This window comes from Mauremys mutica, chromosome 6, assembly GCF_020497125.1.
Source record: "Mauremys mutica isolate MM-2020 ecotype Southern chromosome 6, ASM2049712v1, whole genome shotgun sequence".
NCBI lineage: Eukaryota > Metazoa > Chordata > Testudines > Geoemydidae > Mauremys > Mauremys mutica.
Genome location: NC_059077.1, coordinates 90400113 through 90420020, shown reverse-complemented (window position 1 = coordinate 90420020; position 19908 = coordinate 90400113). Strand labels below are relative to the sequence as shown.

The following is a 19908-nucleotide window of genomic DNA, read 5'->3' as shown; positions in this document are numbered from 1 at the left end:
CATAAACCTTATTTTAAAGGAAACTGCCTAAAAGGTATGCAATTAGGGTATTTGCACTTCTTTGTGTGTTTTGAGTTATGAAACTGAAAGCTAAGTTCTTCCAGCTATCCAAACAGTTCCTGTATAAAAGGAATATATTATTTTTAAATAAAATATACAGGTAGCATCTCTAATTATTCCTGGTCACTTGAGTTACCCTGCTTTCACTAACAGTTTGGCACACATGTTGGCTAATCAAATTTCCCCTTTTATGCATCCCGCTTTATAAATTATGATGATTTCAAAACCATCACGAGAAATGGGAACCTGTCATTTTCCACATTATCAGAGTAAGACAGCTGTATATGGAAACCTTAGTTTAAAAAAAAATCCCACTCTTTTCAGTTCATAAGGAAGTGACTGCATTACTAGCAACCACCATGTCTAACTGTGAGATAATGAAACATCTGGTGCTAAGAATTGCAAAAACATCTGTTTAACAATATATTGCAATTTTCCTGAACCAGAAGTTGCACTCCATTTAGGAATACGTATTATAGAGTTCATGAACAAAAGGAGATGGACTTGTTTTATTTGATTTGATAAACAGTGTGTGTGTGAGAGAGCGTGTGTGTCTTTTGCCATGTCATTGATCTGTTAGTTGACTGGTAAAGTCTGCACTGTCACGATCCTGCATTGTGACTTTTCTTTGTGCCAACAGTTAATAGAGTAAGCAATAACTCATCTTGTGTTGATGCTGAACTTTTAATCAAACCCTGAAACATGTGTGTGTATCTCCAGGTGAAGGAGCTGCTACGTAATCTGAACAGTATATTGTCAGACACGGTGAAAATGAGGGAGTTTCAGGAAGATCCAGAGATGCTCATGGATCTCATGTACAGGTGAAACCTTCTCATGCTGCTGTTGAATGAATTAAAATGAAGCAAATACAAAGGGCCTGTGGGGTTTTGAGAGAGATCCCCAAGTATTTCTTACCGACAAGCTCTCCAGGTGTAGTGTTTAGACAAAAGGAGCTTTTTCCTTGTGATATAACATACAAAGTGCACCAGTCAATTCTCTACATTTTTAAAGATTTTTGTTAGCCAATTTTCAATTTCATTTGTGATGCAATATGCACATTGTAAGCAGTTATGAAGATAGATATGTATTTTTTAAAGAAAGAAAAGAAACCAATTCAAATCTATTTCTTGACCTGTATTGCTAGAATTGCCAAAGGGTATCAGACATCACCTGACTTGAGGCTGACTTGGCTACAGAACATGGCAGAGAAACACGCCAAGAAGAAGTGCTACACTGAGGCAGCCATGTGCCTGGTCCATGCTGCTGCTCTGGTTGCGGAATACCTCAGCATGCTAGAGGATCACAAGTACCTGCCAGTGGGCAGCGTCAGCTTTCAGGTGGAAAGAATATGCGTTTTTTCTGTGTCTGTGTACTCTTCTAGTGACTTTGGGGAGGTGTCGCCTGGCACTAATCAGAGCCAGTTAACCGAATCCACATATGGGCTATCTAGAAGGCAACATTCAACAGTTGTATAATGTACCCCTTTTCCCAAGACCTTAGTTTGCGGCCAGACCTCATGGCTTAACACTGAGTTGGGACCAACTGTCGCTAGACTGCTGGAGTAGCTGAAACTGTTTCATAGTTTTGCCGTAGGCTGTCAGACAATGCTTCCATCCCAGAAGTAGCTGAAAATCTGGTAGATATCTAACTTCTGAAGCACTTTTGAATACTTTAGAATGAAAATTAATATTATTACTGAATGGGTAGCTCCAATTTTAGGTATATTCAATGTCTAAGATGTAGTCTGTAGCTGAATGACATAGCAGCCACAAAATATAGCAAGTAAGCCTCTCCTTTGTAGGCAACTCATGCCTATTAATTGAATCAGATGCACAGAAAACATTCTAAACATAAAGGGCTAATCTCTCACCAACATGTGGCTTTTCTTAACATGTAACTAGCATTCATTTAAATGAATTATCTACCTGTGCACCAATAGGAGAGAGGCCTCCTTAAAAGTGTCAGTCCAACCTAGGATTTCTACAGTTGTCTTGCGCTTTTGAGCTTACATGGAGGTGAAGAAGAGTGCTGTGTAAGCTCAAAAGCCTGTCACTCTCCCCAGCTGAAGTTGAGCCAATAAAAGAAATTACCTCACTCACCTTCTCTCTAACTAATTTGTGAAATTCCTAGATATAGAAGGTGGGGAGACACACCAAAGGTATTCCATATCCTCATTTGGTAGGAAATCTTGTCTCATTTACTCAGCTAGAATCCACTGATCTTATCAACAGCAAATAGTGTCTAGAAGCATCCCAGGTGGATCTGCTCTTCATCAAAATACATGTCTGGAGAAAGGACAGTTGAGCCATAGTGCTCTGTAGTAGAGAGGTAATGAAAAATATTCTTGCTTAAGGATCTAGAAACCTCTCAGTGACACTGCCATTTATCTGAGCAGAATTGAGGTTTCAGTTTGCTCTGGAAAAAAGCAAAGTGGTGGGTATTATTACTGAGCTTTCATGTGAGGATCTCCAAGCGTTTTACAAACATTACTTAAGCCTCGCAGTGCCTCTGAGGTAAGGCTGAGAGTAGAAGGGATGATCTTGTGGCTAAAGCACAAGATTAGTGAGACCATCTGGATTTCATTCAGAGCCTGGGCTCAGACTTATTATGTAATCTTGGGTAAGTCACCCACTGGATCGCTCTCTGTTTCCTTATCTATAAAACAAGAAAGATGAGAATACTTGTCAGCTCAGAGTGCTTTATTATTGTTATTATTTGTATTACTGGAGCATCTAGGAACCCTAGTCATGGACCAGGACCCCACTGTGCTTGGTGTTGTACAAATACAAAAGCAAAAAAGACGCTTCCTATGCCAAAGAGTTTACAATCTAAGGAATGTTTGTGATGTACTTTGAGCTGTTGAATGGCAGGTGCTATAAAAATGTAAAATATTAGTATATAAATATTATGTTAGGTCAGCAGTAGTATTATCCCAATTTTACAGATGGGTAAACGGAGGCAGAGAGAGATTGAATGACTTTCCCTAGGTCCCTCACACAATCATTAAAGTCTTGAATTCCAATTCCCAGCCCCTTATATGAACCAGTAGCATCACATTTACTCTTTATGCTATGCAAGACAGAACAGTCTATTGTCAGAATGCACATACATAGCTCATTAGCATTATGGGCCCTAAAATCTTTCCTTCAACAGAATTCATCTTGGGCCTGATTGTCAGTTACACTGAGTAAAGGGGACTCAAAGGGAGTGTAAATTATATTTACATCTACTTTAAGGCCACTTTATACTCCCTGAACCAGGATGTTTGTAGCATAAATGAAAATCAAGCCCCTTGAGTTTGTGCTATTTAGAAATGTTGGCTTTTCTTAAGGAAAACTGAAGTATATGTGACTGAAAAAGATTGTAGATTATTCAGAACTGAAACTTTTCTGTTGGTCTGTAAGCTTCACTAAACATCCAGAAGGGTACAGCAAGGGTTAAATAAACTGCTGTTAGGGTCATGCAAGTTCAGGAGCTTTGGAATTCTGCAGCTTATGTGAGTGTGGAACTGGATACAGCTACCCAAAGTGTTGCCTGAATGCTAAAATATTCAGGATCATCAGGCCCTGAATCAGTAACTTATTTGTTGTATGCAGTGCTGTTGTAGCCATGTTGGTCCCATTGGAATTAGAGAGACAAGGTGGGTGAGGTGATATCTTTTATTGGACCGATTTCTGTTGGTGAGAGGGACAAGCTTTTGAGCTTACATGGAGGTGAAGAAGAGTGTTGTGTAAGCTCAAAAGCCTGTCTCTGTCCTTAGCTGAAGTTGAGGCATTAAAAGAAATTACCTCACCCACTTTCTCTCTAACTTATTTGTGAAATTCCTAGATATAGAAGGTAGGGAGACACACCAAAGTCTAGCAGATCAAGACAAAAGCTGCAGACCAAAGTTAATGGAATGTTGTCCTGCATACATTTCTCAAAAGATAACGCAAATCACAGAAGTGTATAGAAGAGGTGCTCAGATACTACAGTTCCTAGCTAATAGAAAGGGGCTGTGGGAAAATATTTAGAGCCAATGAACAGATAATTTGATGGCTGCAATTTCCTTGGCTTCCCCTTTCTAATAAATCACTGCTCCGAGTGCTTTTAAATTTCCCATGAAAGTGCTCATAAAGGACAGTAGAACTCCAAGCACTAAACAGCCTGTGAAAACACATTGGGATACTGGGATGAAAAGTGCAGTACATTTGTTAGCTAGATTGTAAACTCGTTAGCTCAGGGATTGGCTTTTGCTTTGTGTGGCTAGTACAGTGAGGCCCTGAACCTCGATTGAGGCCTCTAACGGCTATCCTGAGATAAATTAATTAATAACAAAGTGCAAAGTGCTGAAAAAAGTTTATCCATATCTTCCAAATTCCCATTATTTTTGAATCCTTGCAGTTTAAATAAATGTGTATAAGAACAACAAATTCTAGTGCTGATGAATGTTTGATATGAATCATATAGAATGAAGTTCCCCTTTGTGCTAAGGAAAGCACAGGCTCTGTGTGTCACTGAAGTCCCATTTCGGCCACTCTGTTCTTTGGACTCCCTGTTATAGTTTAAATGGGACTAAAGTTACGCACAGGCCTTGTATGGGTGCTCTGCACAGAGTGAATTTCTCCCACAGAGAAGGAAAAATGATCACAGATGAGATGATCACAGTGGTCCCTTCTTACCTCAGACTCTATGAAAATGTGCCCATAAAGCTGCAGTGGAGATGAGTATCCCCATGCAGTGACTAATATGAGCTATCAGAACTTTAAGTCAGATCAACAGCAGTGGCACTTGGTGTTTGCCATTTTAGAAAAAGGCCTTCCCAAATTCAAATTGCCAGCTAGCTGGCATTTCTCCTCAGCTGAGACGGAGTTCAAATGTCACTTTCTGTTAAAACATGAGACTACATGATCTCAGTTTACCTTTCTTTTTTTTTCAATTAAAAACAAATCAAAAGCTAGAAATTGTTGCAGCTATTGAAAGCTACTGATGCTGGGGTGTCTTTATGTTTGTGTATTTACATATAATTTAACAATGCTAATATTATGATGATATTGCATTTATATGTTGCTTTTCATTCAAATGGATGCCAAAGCATTTTCCAGACTTTACTAAGTGGCCTAAAAACTTAAATGCTTGATCCTGCAGGCTTTATTCAGTACATCTTCCATTAAGAAATTGACTTCAGTGGGAAACTTACCTTCAGGATCAGGCTCTAATATATTACCTGCGGTAAAATACCATTAAGGAGCATTGAGATTGAGAAATCAAACATGTATAAGTAAAAAAAGAATTCAAATATTATGGTTTCTAAAGCAACATCCTATGCATTGCACTTTCCCGCACTTGCATAAGTGGAGTCAAAACCCATTTAGCAAACTTTGGGCTGATATGAAGCATGGAAAATGTAAGCTTGGAAGGATGTATGGAGGAGGCAATTATGCTCAGCTGACAAGGGGGAAGAGTTGTTAGAGTGAAAATGAGCACAACACCATGGAAACCTTTAGCGCCCCTCTCCCCGAAATGCAGCTGCCTAGAAGTCTCTCCCCTGCAGAGGGAATTTTGGGACTGGTGGGGAGTTTGGTTTCAAAATAGTGAGGTGGGAGGGAAACGTTGGGATTCTGGTGACAATCCCCTTGATCTCTAGTGCTGGGGTTTATGATGTGATAAGAGCTTCTTGATGGAAGGTAGCTTTGTATCCAGCAGCGGGACTTCTATTATTTTATTTCTGTTGTGTTAAGGCTCTTGTCAGTGAAGAATCTCTGTTGCAGGGTATGCCTCTGTGATAGTCTGTTGGTTTTGGTTTCCAAGCCCTATGGGGGTCTCTGATGTGATCTATTTCAGAATATTTCCTCCAACGTGCTGGAGGAATCTGCTGTCTCGGATGATATTTTGTCTCCAGATGAGGATGGGATATGTTCTGGGAGGTATTTCTCTGAGAGCGGCCTGGTAGGGCTGCTGGAACAAGCTGCAGAGCTCTTCAGCACGGTGAGTGAATAGACAGGGCGGGCCAAATTCATCCCTGTATGACTGCACTGAAGATAATGGAGTTACCCCAGGGATGATTTTGGCCATTGGGTCAGACTCGCTCCTGTAAGTGCAAGAGAGTGCAGTTTTCACTTCTTGTGCCCTCAGGGGTAGATGCGTGGGGTGGGACTCATCCCTGGGGATTGGCAAGTTTAACATTCTGCCAAGGCTCCTGTAGGACCGACCCCCACCAGTATTGGCTCCCAGGCTGGCCATGCCCACTTCTGGAGGGGGGATTGCTGTGCCCCAACTCAGGCAGACTGATCACTGCTTGGAGCTTGCAATTTGGTTTGCACCAGGAGTGAACTGAGCCCTCATTAATATGAATTAATACTGCATAGACTGTAGACCCTAAGAGTTACCCATATACTTTCATATAGAGCACAGTCAGAGTTTAGCCTCACAGTTCTCATTTACTTTAAAGAGAGTCATGCAGTTAAACTCCATCCAGCTCAGCACATGTATACATCACTAAGGAGCTTTGTGGATGTTTGATAAGACATTTTACTAAATTAATACATGGTAATATAATTATACTCGCATAGGCTCATAATCACTTTACTGATTTTTTTTAAAAGGTAAAACAGGCATCGTATCAGAAATATGAGCTTATAAAATAACTTGTCCTACAATGCCTGTAGTGAAGAACCAATCTCTTTATATAGTGTATGAAAAATCAATTTCTTTCCTTTTTTTTTAATTCCTTCTTACAAGGGGGGATTGTACGAAACTGTGAACGAGGTCTACAAAATTGTCATCCCCATCCTGGAAGCACATCGAGACTTCAGGAAGCTTACCTCTACTCACAGCAAGCTTCAAAAAGCCTTCGACAGCATTATTAACAAGGTACCTGCTGCTGCGGGTTCTCTATGAGCAAGTTGTGTGTTGCTGCGCTGCAGTGTTTGCTTATGGGATGGTGAAGATAAGACCATACAACCAAACAGGAGGACTTCCTTCCTCTCATCAGAGTTTCCATCTGTTTTGGACTACATGTTGTTGTAATTTAGATCTTGCCTGTTAAGGACAGTCTACACTGAAGAGAAACATAATGACTCAGAGAAACATGAAGAGATGGGAGAGGATTATAAACAGCATGTATAAAAAGAGATTAATAGAACATTCAAAATATTTTAAAGGGACACAGAGTTAAAAAAAAAATCACAGATAAAATTTAGACCAGGTGAAAGCAGGCATGATTTCATTTGGCCACACACATTCAAAAAGAAAAACAGTTTTCTTGCCAGTGTTACTAGTCCCGTAGATTACAAAAACAGAATTGTAAAACCTAATTTACTTTTCAGTATTCATACTGTTTCTGTATTTCTCCTGGTTTGGACAATGAAAATAGATCAGTCAGTTTAGTTTCTAGTCACTTTCAAGTGCTCGTGGATTTTTACAATACTACAAAGTTTTGTGAGTTGCAAATACTTGAATGTTGATTAATATTTGTTTTTAAAATGTTTCCACTGGAATTTTTTTTAAAGAAATATTTCTGTTGTTTTAGATTTGCAAAAGTGAGTTCATACAACACCTAAACTTTGAGCCAAATTTGAATCAACAGTGCCCCTTTTAACTTGTATAGTTGTTTTTTTTTCTAATAGGAAATTGAACTGTGCTATGTTAAACAAGGTGATATTACATAGTGTCATATTTTGCTCTGAAATCTGGACAAACCTAAGGTTCATGGGGTTCCTCATGTATAAATCAGATGAATAAGGCATCAACATTGGATTATATTTAAGGGAAGAAAAGCTAAATGTAATTTTTCCCCCTCTTTATCAATCAGGGTCAAAAGCGAATGTTTGGAACTTACTTCCGTGTTGGTTTCTATGGATCCAAATTTGGGGACTTAGATGAACAGGAATTTGTTTATAAAGAGCCTGCAATTACTAAACTTCCTGAGATTTCTCACAGACTTGAGGTAAAGAGATCATAGTTGTATAACTTCCTGCTTTGTGTTATGCTTTCTAAGAAAATAGTAGGGTGAATAAAGAAGTCACAGCACAGCAGCTGTAGGTGGTGGTAATGTACAAAAGTCAATCAAGTTGATTTATATTTCAGATCATTGTGTCTGTGTATCTGATACCTTGGATTGCAGCCCCTTTAACAACAGGATGACATAATGTTAGGATTTTCATTACCCTGTGGTCCCATGTCTTGAGGTGGTTGGCCTCCCTCCCTGTATAAGGAATTCAGGGACTTAACCTGAGGGGATGCAAGTTTTGTTTTGAATCCTTTTGAACTTTTGCTTAGGGCAGCAATGACAGATTCTTTGCTTTTTTCCCCTCCTTTGCTGGACTCTGCCTTTTATGGTATGTCTACACTTACCATTTAAAGTGCAAAAAATCCCTTTTTTGTGCTAAAACCGCAGGAGCGTCTACACTTGTTAATGACTTTTTGTGGGGAAACTCAGAAGTTTCCCCGCAAAAAGAAAACCACCTTAATGAGAGGCATACAGCTCTTACCGCTGTTCTTTTTGCACTGCTGTGAATGTGAAGACATGTTCTAGCAGTGTCAACACCTTTTGGCCTCCGGAGGATATCTCACAGTTCCAAAAGTGGCCGCTCTGGCCAGCATCTCCGCTGCTCTGACGCACGGAAGTCCGCCTCTCCCCCTGTAAGCCCTGGGAAGTTTGAAACTCCCTTTCCCTTTGTTTGTAGATGTGGTGGGGAAAGCAGCCAGACAGCAGAAGGTTTTTTTAAAAATGCCACGGAAGAAACCAGGAAGTAATGAGGCTGCTGGGACATGAAGCAGGGCAGCATGGGGCACTGAGCAGGGACCCAGAATGCCTTCCGCTCACTGCCCCCTTCCCACAAGACCTATCAAGAGAGCTGCACTGTGGGATAGCTGCCCTACGGTGCTGCTCTCATTGGCGATGGAAGTGCTGCTAGTGTAAACACTCTCTGACGCCTGAGGAATTGAGTGAGTACACAAACCAGCGCTTTACTTTCACCGGTTCCCTGTCACCGATGAAACTTACAGCGCAAAAACTCTGTAAGTGTAGACATACCCTACTTAACAATTCAGTGTTGGGACTTCATGAGTAAGGGTCTAGCCCTCTGCAGACTTTAACCCTTTCTGTAGCATACTTACTGCATTACATCCAGAACTCCTGGTCTTGATCAGAGCAGCACAGATGACTTGCATTGCATTACAGATGGGTAAAATCACCTCTGAATAATTATTTTTTCCTTTTCAGGGGTTTTATGGTCAGTGCTTTGGGGAGGATGCTGTGGAGGTGATTAAAGACTCCACTCCTGTAGACAGAAGCAAGCTGCATCCCAATAAGGTACGGAAGATATTAGCCCAGCTTTTCGTGTGCTTTGAACTGAACTGAGCACTGAGTGATTGAAAAAAAGGAGAGCGCGGAGCTGCCTGTGAGACCTCAATGCTGACTCAGACAAGTAAAGCTGAGATGTGTGTGTGTCAGTAAACAAACTGGGGAGGCAACGTGGTCCAGTGAATAGAGCACTGGACTGTAAATCAGACACCCTGATCTCTGTCCCTCCTTGCTCTACAGCTGACCTGCTGTGTGACTCTGGGCAAGTCACTTCACCCCTCGGTGCTTCAGTTTCTCCAAATATAAAAAGCACTAGCACTTGTGAGGTCTAGATGGACAGTGCTACATAAGAGCTACTGTGAGCAGACTAATAGACTTCAGAATGCAGTATGAAGAGAGTCATCACAAGAGGACAGGAAGGATGGTCCAATGGCATGGGGCACTAGCCTAGGACTTTGGAGATCTCGATTCAAGTCCCTGCTGTACCGCAGACTTCCTAGGTGACTGTGGGCAAGTCACTTAGCTTCATGGTGCCTCAGTTCCCTATCTGTACCATGGGGATGATAGCATTACATGGAGTGTGGTGTTGATAAATACATTAAAGATTGTTAGGTGCTGTACAGTGATGGGGGTCAGATAAGTACCTAAGGTACATAGACAAGGCTTGAGCTTGGAGTGAGAGGCAGTCTCTGAGACAGCCAGATCCTTATCTGTTTATCACTATAAAGACTAAGACACTGAAGTTCACGTGGAATTGGATCTGCAGCCAGTGCAGAGTTCAGAGTAAGCATATTGTGATAGGAAATCCTGATCACTTTCCAGGGCTTAGTGGAAAACTATATCTATCTCCACTCTACATTTTTGTTTAATATTTGTGGTTTCCATATTTCTTTTTTTCTCTTCTTTCTATGCTTGTTTTCCTTAGTTTATATTGAGCTGACATTAGTAAAAAAGGTACATGAGTGAAAAAATAAGACTTGTGTTATCTGTTCTGAATTTTGGTTTCTTTAGGACTTCTCCCCCGCCCCAGCCCCAAAATAAAGTCCATGGGCAGTCTTGATTGGAAAACATATAGTCACTGCCTAGAGGCAACATGTTAGTTTTCTTTGGTACGTTTCAATCAAATGATTAAACCCACAATGGGCCAAATTCTCCTCTCACACCATTGCAACTTCATTTAAGTCAGCAGGGTTTCACAAGTGTATATTCAGCACCTAGGTAGTCCAGTCCTGCACCTCTGAGGTCAGTAACAAATTACTTTAAGGGGAGTGGTACAGATGCAAAGTGAGGAAAGGAAAGTGGAGGTACAGAACACTGAGGCCTCTGAGTAGGTTCTGGACAACATGAGGTCATTGCAGCTGTGGTAGAATCAGAGAGGTCCTGCTGTGTGTGAGAGCAAATTAATAATAAACAAAACATAGCCTGTGTGCTCTTCTAGCACATGCCATCTCACTGGGAGCTCTGTGATATTTCATGCATTCCATTTATTTCATAGTCATTTGTCTTGGCACTAAAACAAAGATTCTTCCTTCTCCCTCCTCCAGGCCTACATACAAATTACATTTGTGGAGCCCTATTTCGATGAGTATGAAATGAAAGACAGGGTGACCTACTTTGAGAAGAACTTCAGCCTCCGGCGTTTCATGTACACCACCCCTTTCACCCTGGATGGACGCCCCAGGGGTGATCTGAGTGAACAGTACAAGAGGAATACAATCCTGACCACAATGCATGCTTTCCCCTATGTCAAAACCAGAATCAATGTCATTCAAAAGGAAGAGGTAATGGACATCTTTGTGAGAGCTGTGAATATGAGTATGGAGCTCAGCCATTAGATAGGGATTGAGGGTGTTGGCGGAAGGGGATGATTTCAAGCTCTGTGCTAGGTGAGGAAAGTTTACATTTCTGTTAAATTGTACACTTACTGGCACTATAGAAATGCCATAGATTAGGTCAACGGATGCATGAATGCATGCTCCTGCAGGCTTCTGGAGCATTGGGGAGACAGGTGTTCCGCATAGCATCCCATTGTAAGGATAATAGCAGAAGAGGTGTGACGGGAACGAGAGGATAGCAGTTTTGTAAAAGTAGGAAGCACAGTGACCATGTTAGCCAGGAAGCCAATAACCTAGAATAAAAATAAATGCAGATATAGGACTTGATCCTAAGCCCGTTGATGTCTTTCCATTGACTTTACTGGTGTATGGATTTGACTCAGAATTTACAGGAGGTTAAATCTGGCTGGTTTGAGTGATACTGGAGGGATAGGAGAGCCTGGGTTGAAGGTGGGGGTTGGCTCTGGGAGGTGACGGCCCTAGGGTGAAAGTGGGAGGGAGTGGCCTGTAGCAGGGAGATTCAGGAGAGCCTTTGTGTGAGGGTGGGGACAGTAGGAGGTATGGGGGAGAGCCCAGGTGTGAAGGTTGGGGTAGGGGCTCGAGGCTGGATTGTGGTAGCCTTTGTGGTAAAGTGTGTGTGTGTGTCTCAGTGGCCCTTTCTCCCTGCAAAAGATGGGCACCAGCAATTTTCCTCCCCACACTCCTCCCCAGTAACTTTACTGGTTCACTTGCAGTCATAAGGGGTGGCGAGGCAAAGGGAGAAATAGGCTAAAGAAACTAACTTTTAAAAAGCTTTTGTAAACATTATTGTACCAAAGTAGAAAATGCAGCTTTCAAAAAATGTATTTACGAAACATAACTTTGGGTGGTGGTGGGGAGATGCAGGTGCAACACCACTGACTGCTACATCCGGGCTTATTATGGCTCATAAGTGAGCTAATTAAGCACTTGTGTTCAGGGCCCCAGGTCCTGAGTGTTTAGACAAAAAGGATAAAACTAACAAATAGCCCCCTCCCACACAAACCAAATCAAGGGTATTCCAGGTACATTGATGTTAGCCCAATTTGTTCTCTATGGGCTGAGTGGAGGTCACAATCAAATGTGGCTTCAAATATCTTATTTTGTTTTTGAATAAATGTTTTCATCCCCATCCTGGCAGTAGCACATTTTCTATGGCACCAATGGCACCGTCACACCGGGCCCACACTCGGAAGGGGCCCATAAAAACTACATGGGAGCCCACAAATATGTTTGATGCTGGGTCCACAAAAGATTAATCTGGCCCTGTCCTGGTTTTGACCACCCTGGCTGTGATCCAGCACAAAAACAGCTTCACTCAGCTGCATTGCCTGTAACAACTGTAATACCGGTACAAGTATTACTCGGACAATAATGCATCTATCCTTACGTTGTATTAGTTCATTTTAACCCCAATTGAAGTTGCTATTGAAGACATGCAGAAGAAGACACTAGAACTGGCTGTTGCAACCAACCAGGAGCCACCAGATGCCAAAATGCTCCAGATGGTGCTGCAGGGTTCTGTTGGAGCCACAGTAAATCAGGTAAAGGTCAAGCTCAGCAAAATAATGTATCTTCTGCACAGCCTTTGGCGTGTTTCTTTTTTTCCCCAGTGTGCTTTCTTCTACCTCTTTTTGTCTTGCATTGGTGAGAGTACTTCCAATCAGACTGATTACTTGCAGATACCCCTTTGAACTCTGCCCATTGTTGCTCATCTTTATGGACTAACCACTAGGGATGGGAAAGCTTTTTTTCTGACGTTCAGAACAATCAGGATAACTTTTTGCCCACCGTGATTTATTTTTGTAAATCTTTGCATTTCCTTGTTCTGACCAAAGACAGAAGTGCTAAAATGTTGAGACAGGGATTTTTTACCCCCACTGGAAGCAAGAAATATTGGCTCTCTCACACCAGCCTGTTCCCATTACATGTACAGCCCAATTTCGCAGTTACAGTGGATTCAGAGAGTGCAGCTAATGTATGGATATGCATTTGAACCTCTAAGCAGTTACTCATACTGAGTTGACTCATCTTTAGAGAGATTTTTCCTTCACAAGAGCACTAACCATCCCATCAACTTCAGTCATTTAAGGGAATACTCAAAGAGTAAATCTCTCTGCTGGGGGGCCACCAGAATCCCAGAACTCTTAGCATGTAAGAAAGTACCAAAAAAACCTACAACCCTCAACTGTAGTTTATTACAACACACACTCCTTAACAAAAACCAAACATTATGAAGACAAACTAAGAGGAAAAAAGCAAGGCCCTAAGCATGCCTCAGCAGAGCTTGGTTCCCTTAATCCAGGGTAGTCAATAGGTGGACTGTGGACCAAATCCGGACCACCAGACGCTTTGAATGGACCATAAAATCTTTTTATTTACTCATTATTATCATTATTGTTATTATTTTTGTATTATTTTCTCTGGAGTCTGGACCTTGACTATATCTTGATCAAGAAATTTTGATCTTGATAAAAAATAATTGTAAAAGCAGCAAAGAGTCTTGTGGCACCTTATAGACTAACGGACGTTTTGGAGCATGAGCTTTCGTGGGTGAATACCCACTTCGTCAGATGCATGCCATGGGTATTCACCCACGAAAGCTCATGCTCCAAAACGTCCATTAGTCTATAAGGTGCCACAAGACTCTTTGCTGCTTTTACAGATCCAGACTAACAGGGCTACCCCTCTGATAAAAAATAATTGATTACCCCTGCTAATTAGACCTACTCCCTTCATTTCCTATGGATTCTTCTTCCACCAAAACCGCCACCAGATTGAACTGCTTATAGGAACACGCTGTTTTGTACTGTGAAAAAAACATTCTTTTCATGTTCTTAACCGTCTATGTTAGGAGTTTTGTATTGCCACCCATCACTGTAGTAGCTGTGCATCTTCCATGTAAAATAGTTTGGCAGTAGGAAAGTCCCTGTTCACTCCTTTCCAGATGGAGATAATCCATTTTCTTTTCATAGAGGAATCAATGGCAATAGGGGATGATGGACAAAAGTAGAACAGAACAGAATATGTTGGCCTAACCCTGGATTGGCAAAGAAAAGAAAGGGAGGCAAAGAAGTAGTATTTCATGCAACACAGTCAGGGAAAAGCCTTAAAAGGGCAGGTTCCTGCTACAATGTCAACATATGATTTTTTTTGTCACTCCAGCACTGACATAAAAAAACCCAAACACACTCTAACCAAATAAATCAGTTTTGTGCTTCCTTTTCAGTTAATGCAGGAACTATGTTCTTTGTAATATTATACTGTGTTATTCCTATAAGGGACCACTAGAGGTAGCCCAGGTGTTCCTGGCAGAAATTCCAGCAGACCCAAAACTTTACCGACATCACAACAAGCTGAGATTATGCTTCAAAGAATTTATAATGAGGTGAGTGAAAGGAAAACTAATTGAAGATCTGTTGAAGCTGGAGTGTGGAACTGTAACCATGTTAATGTCATTCATAATACAAATCAATGCAGTAAACATCAGGAGCTAGATTTTCACCTCATATAGAGGCAGTGGTGCTGGAACACTTTTTAGAGTGAGGATTCTGTGCCCCCACCCCTTACCCTTGTCTATGCCCCCTGCAGGGCCGTGACTCTGGGAGAGGGAGGCATGGATAAGGGGGCTGAGGCTGGGGCCTAGGTTGCAGAGTTGTGGGTGCAGGGTTGGCAGCAGAGACCCTGCATGTGGGGATGGGAGTGGAGCCTTGTGTAAAACCTGGGGATGCTGCAGAACCCCCCACACCCATAGTTCCTGTGCCTATGTATACATGTATTAGTCAATGGAAACTCAGAATTCCCATTCAGTGGGAAAATCCAACATTTTCATAGACTCATAGACTATCAGGGTTAGAAGGGACCTTCAGGGGGTCATCTAGTGCAACCCCCTGCTCAAAGCAGGACCAATCCCCAGACAGATTTTTGCCCCAATCCCTAAATGGCCCCCTCAAGGATTGAACTCACAACCCTGGGTTTAGGCCAATGCTCAAACCACTGAGCTATCCCTCCCCCGGTTCAGTTTCCTTTCTGCCCAAATCAGAATGAAAAGTTGAAATTTCCCAGCAAACAAGAATTCCAAAGAACTTTGTTTTGGAAATGTCAAAACAAAGCACTTTGTTATCTTTTTGTCAAATTTTGTTTAAATTGAGACATTCCTGTCTCAGTTTTGTTGACTCGGTGTTTTCTGGCAGAAAACTGTTCCATGACAAACTTTTCAACCAGCCCTGGGAGGCAGGAACATTTGCATGGATGCAGATGTGTGTGCTTGCTTTGAGAGTGTACTGCCCGATATGCATAGAAATCTTATTCTGCATGCTCACAGAGTCAAATATTGAACCATCTAGTCGTGTGTGCATGCACATTGGGGTGCAAGTTACGTATAAGGGCAACTTCACTGACTTCCAGTGGAGCTGCGTCCATTTACTCCAGTACAAATTTAATCTGGTGTCACAATGGTCATTGAAATGTGTTTATTTCTTTCATGTATTTTTAATATCTAATAAACGGTAAACTCATAATCAGAGGACTGTATGAGTCTGGCAGCAAATAATTGGACAGGCTGAAATTTTGCTTTATTTAACACAAACTCACCATAATACAATTTTAAAGTGTTTGTTGGAATTAACCGATGTGTTTTTAAATCTTTATTTTGAGAACAGATGTGGTGAAGCAGTGGAGAAAAACAAGCGCCTTATTACTGCAGATCAGCGGGAGTATCAGCTGGAACTCAAAAAGAACTATAGCAAGCTGAAAGAGAACCTTCGGCCGATGATTGAGAGGAAAATCCCAGAGCTGTATAAGCCTATAGTGAAAGTCCACAGTACAACAAGGTACAGTTAGGGCAATGGATGCCGTTTGTATGCTAACAAAAAGAGTGCCTCTTTATTTGTGAGATGTGAGACAGTTCTTCCCTCTGCTTCTGAGGTACAGCCCCAAAATTAAATAGAATAAAGTATTAATTGTGCTGCTCAAGCTGCTGTACCACAAGGTGAAGAAGGATGGATAGAATTTTTACACTAATATAAGAATCAGTTTAGAGACAGGTAATTAAATGTCCCGCCAGCTCCTCATTATTTGAAGCCTTTGGCGTTTCCCATGGTACATGAGAAAAATATATATATATTCCAGCACCTCGTGTTTATTGATCATGAAATAAGTGTGATCATTTCACTTCAGGACTGCGTGTTGCAAACCCAGGATCCAGATATATAAACTGTGGGATGCTTTATACTTACTAATATGTTGTTCTTTCCAACACCACTTATTTGCGTCAAGGAAAAAGAGTCAAATATGTCTATCAGGTATTAAAATATCCCATTGTGTGATTGACAATCCCATGTTTTATTTATGAATTTATTTCATTTCAGGGATTCTTTTCGTAACTCTAGTTTTAAGAAATACGAAGCCCAGTCTTCGCAGAACATCTAAGGACTGTCTGCTTCAGAAAAGAAAGATCCATTTGCTGTGGATCAGCTATGAGAGGATACTCCAATGCTATGCAAACTGGGAAACTCTTCTCACAATGTAACATGTACACATTCTCAGCCGTTCGCACTGAGCGTTCAACTAAATGTACAGGACCAAAGAAAAATGGGGATTGGGTGGGAAAGAGGGTGAAAAGGGGGTTGACTTAGGCTGCTTTTATATTTATTGTAAAATATTGTTCAGAGAATTATGAGGGATAGATAATTGAATAATTGACTTTATTGTGCAGGGGCCAATCACTGTTTACAAAGAGACAACTTCCTGGGGTTTGAGTGAAGTGTCAAGACAATCAATCCAGTATGCCTTATGGGCACTGGAGAATGTTACCCATATAGGTTCCTGTTCTGGACAGCACTTAAGCATGACCCACAGGACTGCCACGCAGTCTGAATGTTGAATGCGTACTTAAATGTTGTTCTAAACAGGAAAGAATTGAAATGTGTGTAAATGCTTTACTGAATTGAGGCCCTAGGAAAGATGTATAATGTTTACAGTAAACTTTGCTCACTTATACTCCCTGTATCACAGCAATCTATGTACATTTTTTAAAATAGAAAGGACTTTTTCTTACAAGGCTTCTCACAGTGAAGCTTGAAAGGCAAGAAACAGCAAGCAGTAATTTCTGCATAACTTGCCTATCCTCAAAGATAGATCTTTTTAAAAATGGTTTTAGTTAAATATGTGAGCTACTTCTCTGTGAGACTAAGATTTTTTTAACCAGTGTCATGTTCAGTAAAATTGACATTAACAGTACAGAGCTAAACTATACGTGATGCAACTCTTAAGTACACAGTGCTCTTTTAGAGAGCTCTCTGAAAAGAGACGAGCTACAGGAGTGCACGGTGAGGATCGCCCACAACGCATTTCATCTTTGTGAAGTTTTAAGACATAATCATAATTAGCACTTAAATATTTATAATAAATGAATAGTGCTTTGCACATTCAGAGCCCTGTACAAACATTAACTATTGATCCTCACAACACCTCTGTGAAATAAGCAAGTATTATTATTCTTGGGTAAGACAGAGAGAGAGAACAATATGCAGTGACTTGTCCAAGGCACCTAGTGAGACAGTGTCAAAACCAAGATTTGAAAGCAGGAACTTCCATCTCCCAAATCCACACACTCAGTCCTGCTGACCACACGGATTCCCTTAATTCTTATTCTTTTAAATTAAGTTCTATGGAAACAGTAGTGCTGCTTTTTAAAACATCAGGATTTAATGGTATAATTCAGTTTTACATCATCTTGGTAATTTTTTAGTAAAAGATTAACATGATTATGTGAAATAGAAAAATACTTTGAATAAAAGGCTGTCTGTTCTGTGAATAAAATACGAGCTTTTAAAAATAATAAACCAAGGTTTCTCCCTCGTACTTTGTTTTCAGAGTCGCACCCAGCCAAAGCATTTCAGAAGGGACAGTGGAATTTCTTTAAAACTTATGGAGCATGATTCTCATTTACACAAGGACTCTGCACACTGCTTTGCAGTGTAAGCATAAATGATAGTCAGGCTGATGGATTGCTGGTTCCTTTGTTTTTAATTTCATAGAAGAACTGAAAGCATTTTGACCCTTCATGGGCATCTCCAATCTTCCCATTCTGAAATGTGTACATTCCCCCAGCACTTACATCAACAGCAGAGCACAAATATATAAAAGTTTAAGGAGTGTTTCTGAAGTTATTTGTGGCAAATCCAGAGATTCACACCAGGATAGGAAAAGGAATGGGTTAAATAAACACTGGTATTTGTACTGATGTATAAAAACAAACTATTTGGCTGTAAGACTATTTCCCCGCCCCACCCCCACTCCCGGCAAAATTCAGTATTTCAGGAGTAGGTGCTCTGTGCATCTTGAAGCCAAAGCATCTGAAGTACGTAAGTAAACAGTCTATTAAATTAAAAGCCAACAGATGCCTCCTGAGAGTGGCTTTCCTTTAATTAAATTGCTTTGAAACATTTACAAACTAAACAGAAGGTTAATTTCCCACAGCCTGGTAACTATGGATTCTTGGCATGCCACAGCATTGTGCTTTTTATTATTGTTTTTAACACCCTTTTCTGAAAGATGATCAAAGTATCTTCAAGATCACAATCCACTGACCCCCCTCCCCCTCCTCCACCCCACAATCCAGCTTCACTGTTCTCAAGATGTTTATCATTTACAGCTAGCTAACAAAAACCTCAGGCAATCAAAACATGGGAACCCTACAAATATGCTGCATACTGCTTGAGTTGTATGCACTGTGTTTTGAGTGTCTAAGTGTTCCATATTGTGTGGTCCTGTACAATAGGTCTATTAGTCGAAGAAATACTTCAGAAAATCTACAATAGTTAATAAGGGCTAGATTTTGAATCCCTTGCTCACATTGGTGAGCTGTTAAGTCCACACATAATCTGATTGCTCACCAGTCAGTAAGGGTACGTCATCCCTTGCAAAAATGAAACACGATGTGCATATTTAAGAGCTGAACTGTGTAAATTGTAAAAGTACTGAGTTCTGATATTCCATTTTGCAATAAAGTGTAAGTTTCAGTAAAACCTGAGAGTTGTCTTAGCGTGCCTTGTATTTTATTCGTGTCCCCTTGAAACAAAGCTTGACTAGTAACTAACTTTTCATTCTCTTTAAACAAAATCATTTAGGGTAAAATCCTGACCCCAGTGAAGTCAAAGGGGAGTTCTGCCATTGACTTCAATGGGGCAGGGATTTACTCTTGGGGTGGGTGGGTACCTGTACTCTATAGAATCAGAGAGTCCATTACATGGTTTTCATGGCTGTTATACACCTGATGCTTAGAAGAGTGACTTGCTTCAGGCTTCCTTTTTAAAACTGTGCTTTAGTGCCCATGAAAAGAGCTGGACTGAAAGCCCTGGAAACTACAGTTCCTGCTCCACTGAATATATTGCGGGGGGAAGCAGCATCCCGGCTTCCGCACTTTGGCCCATCAATGCAGCTCAACATTGTTCTGGGGATCGTCGCAAGGGTGGGGAGTGGAGAGAATGTAGCCCAGTTTCCATGTTCATTCAAACAAAGACTGCAGCACAATGACATCTGAGTTAAGGCCAGGTTTATGTGCTGAATGCATCCCACTTACCAGGCTGCATGTGGCATTCCATACCAAAATAAGAGTTAATTTACCTTAAGAGAGACTGGAAAGAAAAAAATGCCCTTTATGATGTGTGAAGAAAGCCTCTCATTAAAATAAATTGGAAATAGCAG

The 19908-nt window shown here is 41.0% G+C and overlaps 1 protein-coding gene across 1 annotated transcript in view; it reads left to right on the top strand.

Moving 5' to 3' along the window:
* The window catches only part of DOCK8 (dedicator of cytokinesis 8), a 144007-nt gene extending 124767 nt beyond the window's left edge, over positions 1 to 19240 (top strand). Inside the window, exons 41-51 of the mRNA XM_045020497.1 lie at positions 781 to 881; positions 1205 to 1397; positions 5884 to 6027; positions 6781 to 6912; positions 7853 to 7987; positions 9266 to 9355; positions 10891 to 11127; positions 12600 to 12743; positions 14481 to 14587; positions 15861 to 16031; positions 16569 to 19240. Of these exons, the coding sequence (XP_044876432.1) occupies positions 781 to 881; positions 1205 to 1397; positions 5884 to 6027; positions 6781 to 6912; positions 7853 to 7987; positions 9266 to 9355; positions 10891 to 11127; positions 12600 to 12743; positions 14481 to 14587; positions 15861 to 16031; positions 16569 to 16629 (1515 nt within the window). The 3' untranslated portion in view covers positions 16630 to 19240. The remainder of the gene's footprint in view (positions 1 to 780; positions 882 to 1204; positions 1398 to 5883; positions 6028 to 6780; positions 6913 to 7852; positions 7988 to 9265; positions 9356 to 10890; positions 11128 to 12599; positions 12744 to 14480; positions 14588 to 15860; positions 16032 to 16568) is intronic.
* The last annotated feature ends 668 nt before the right edge of the window (positions 19241 to 19908 follow it).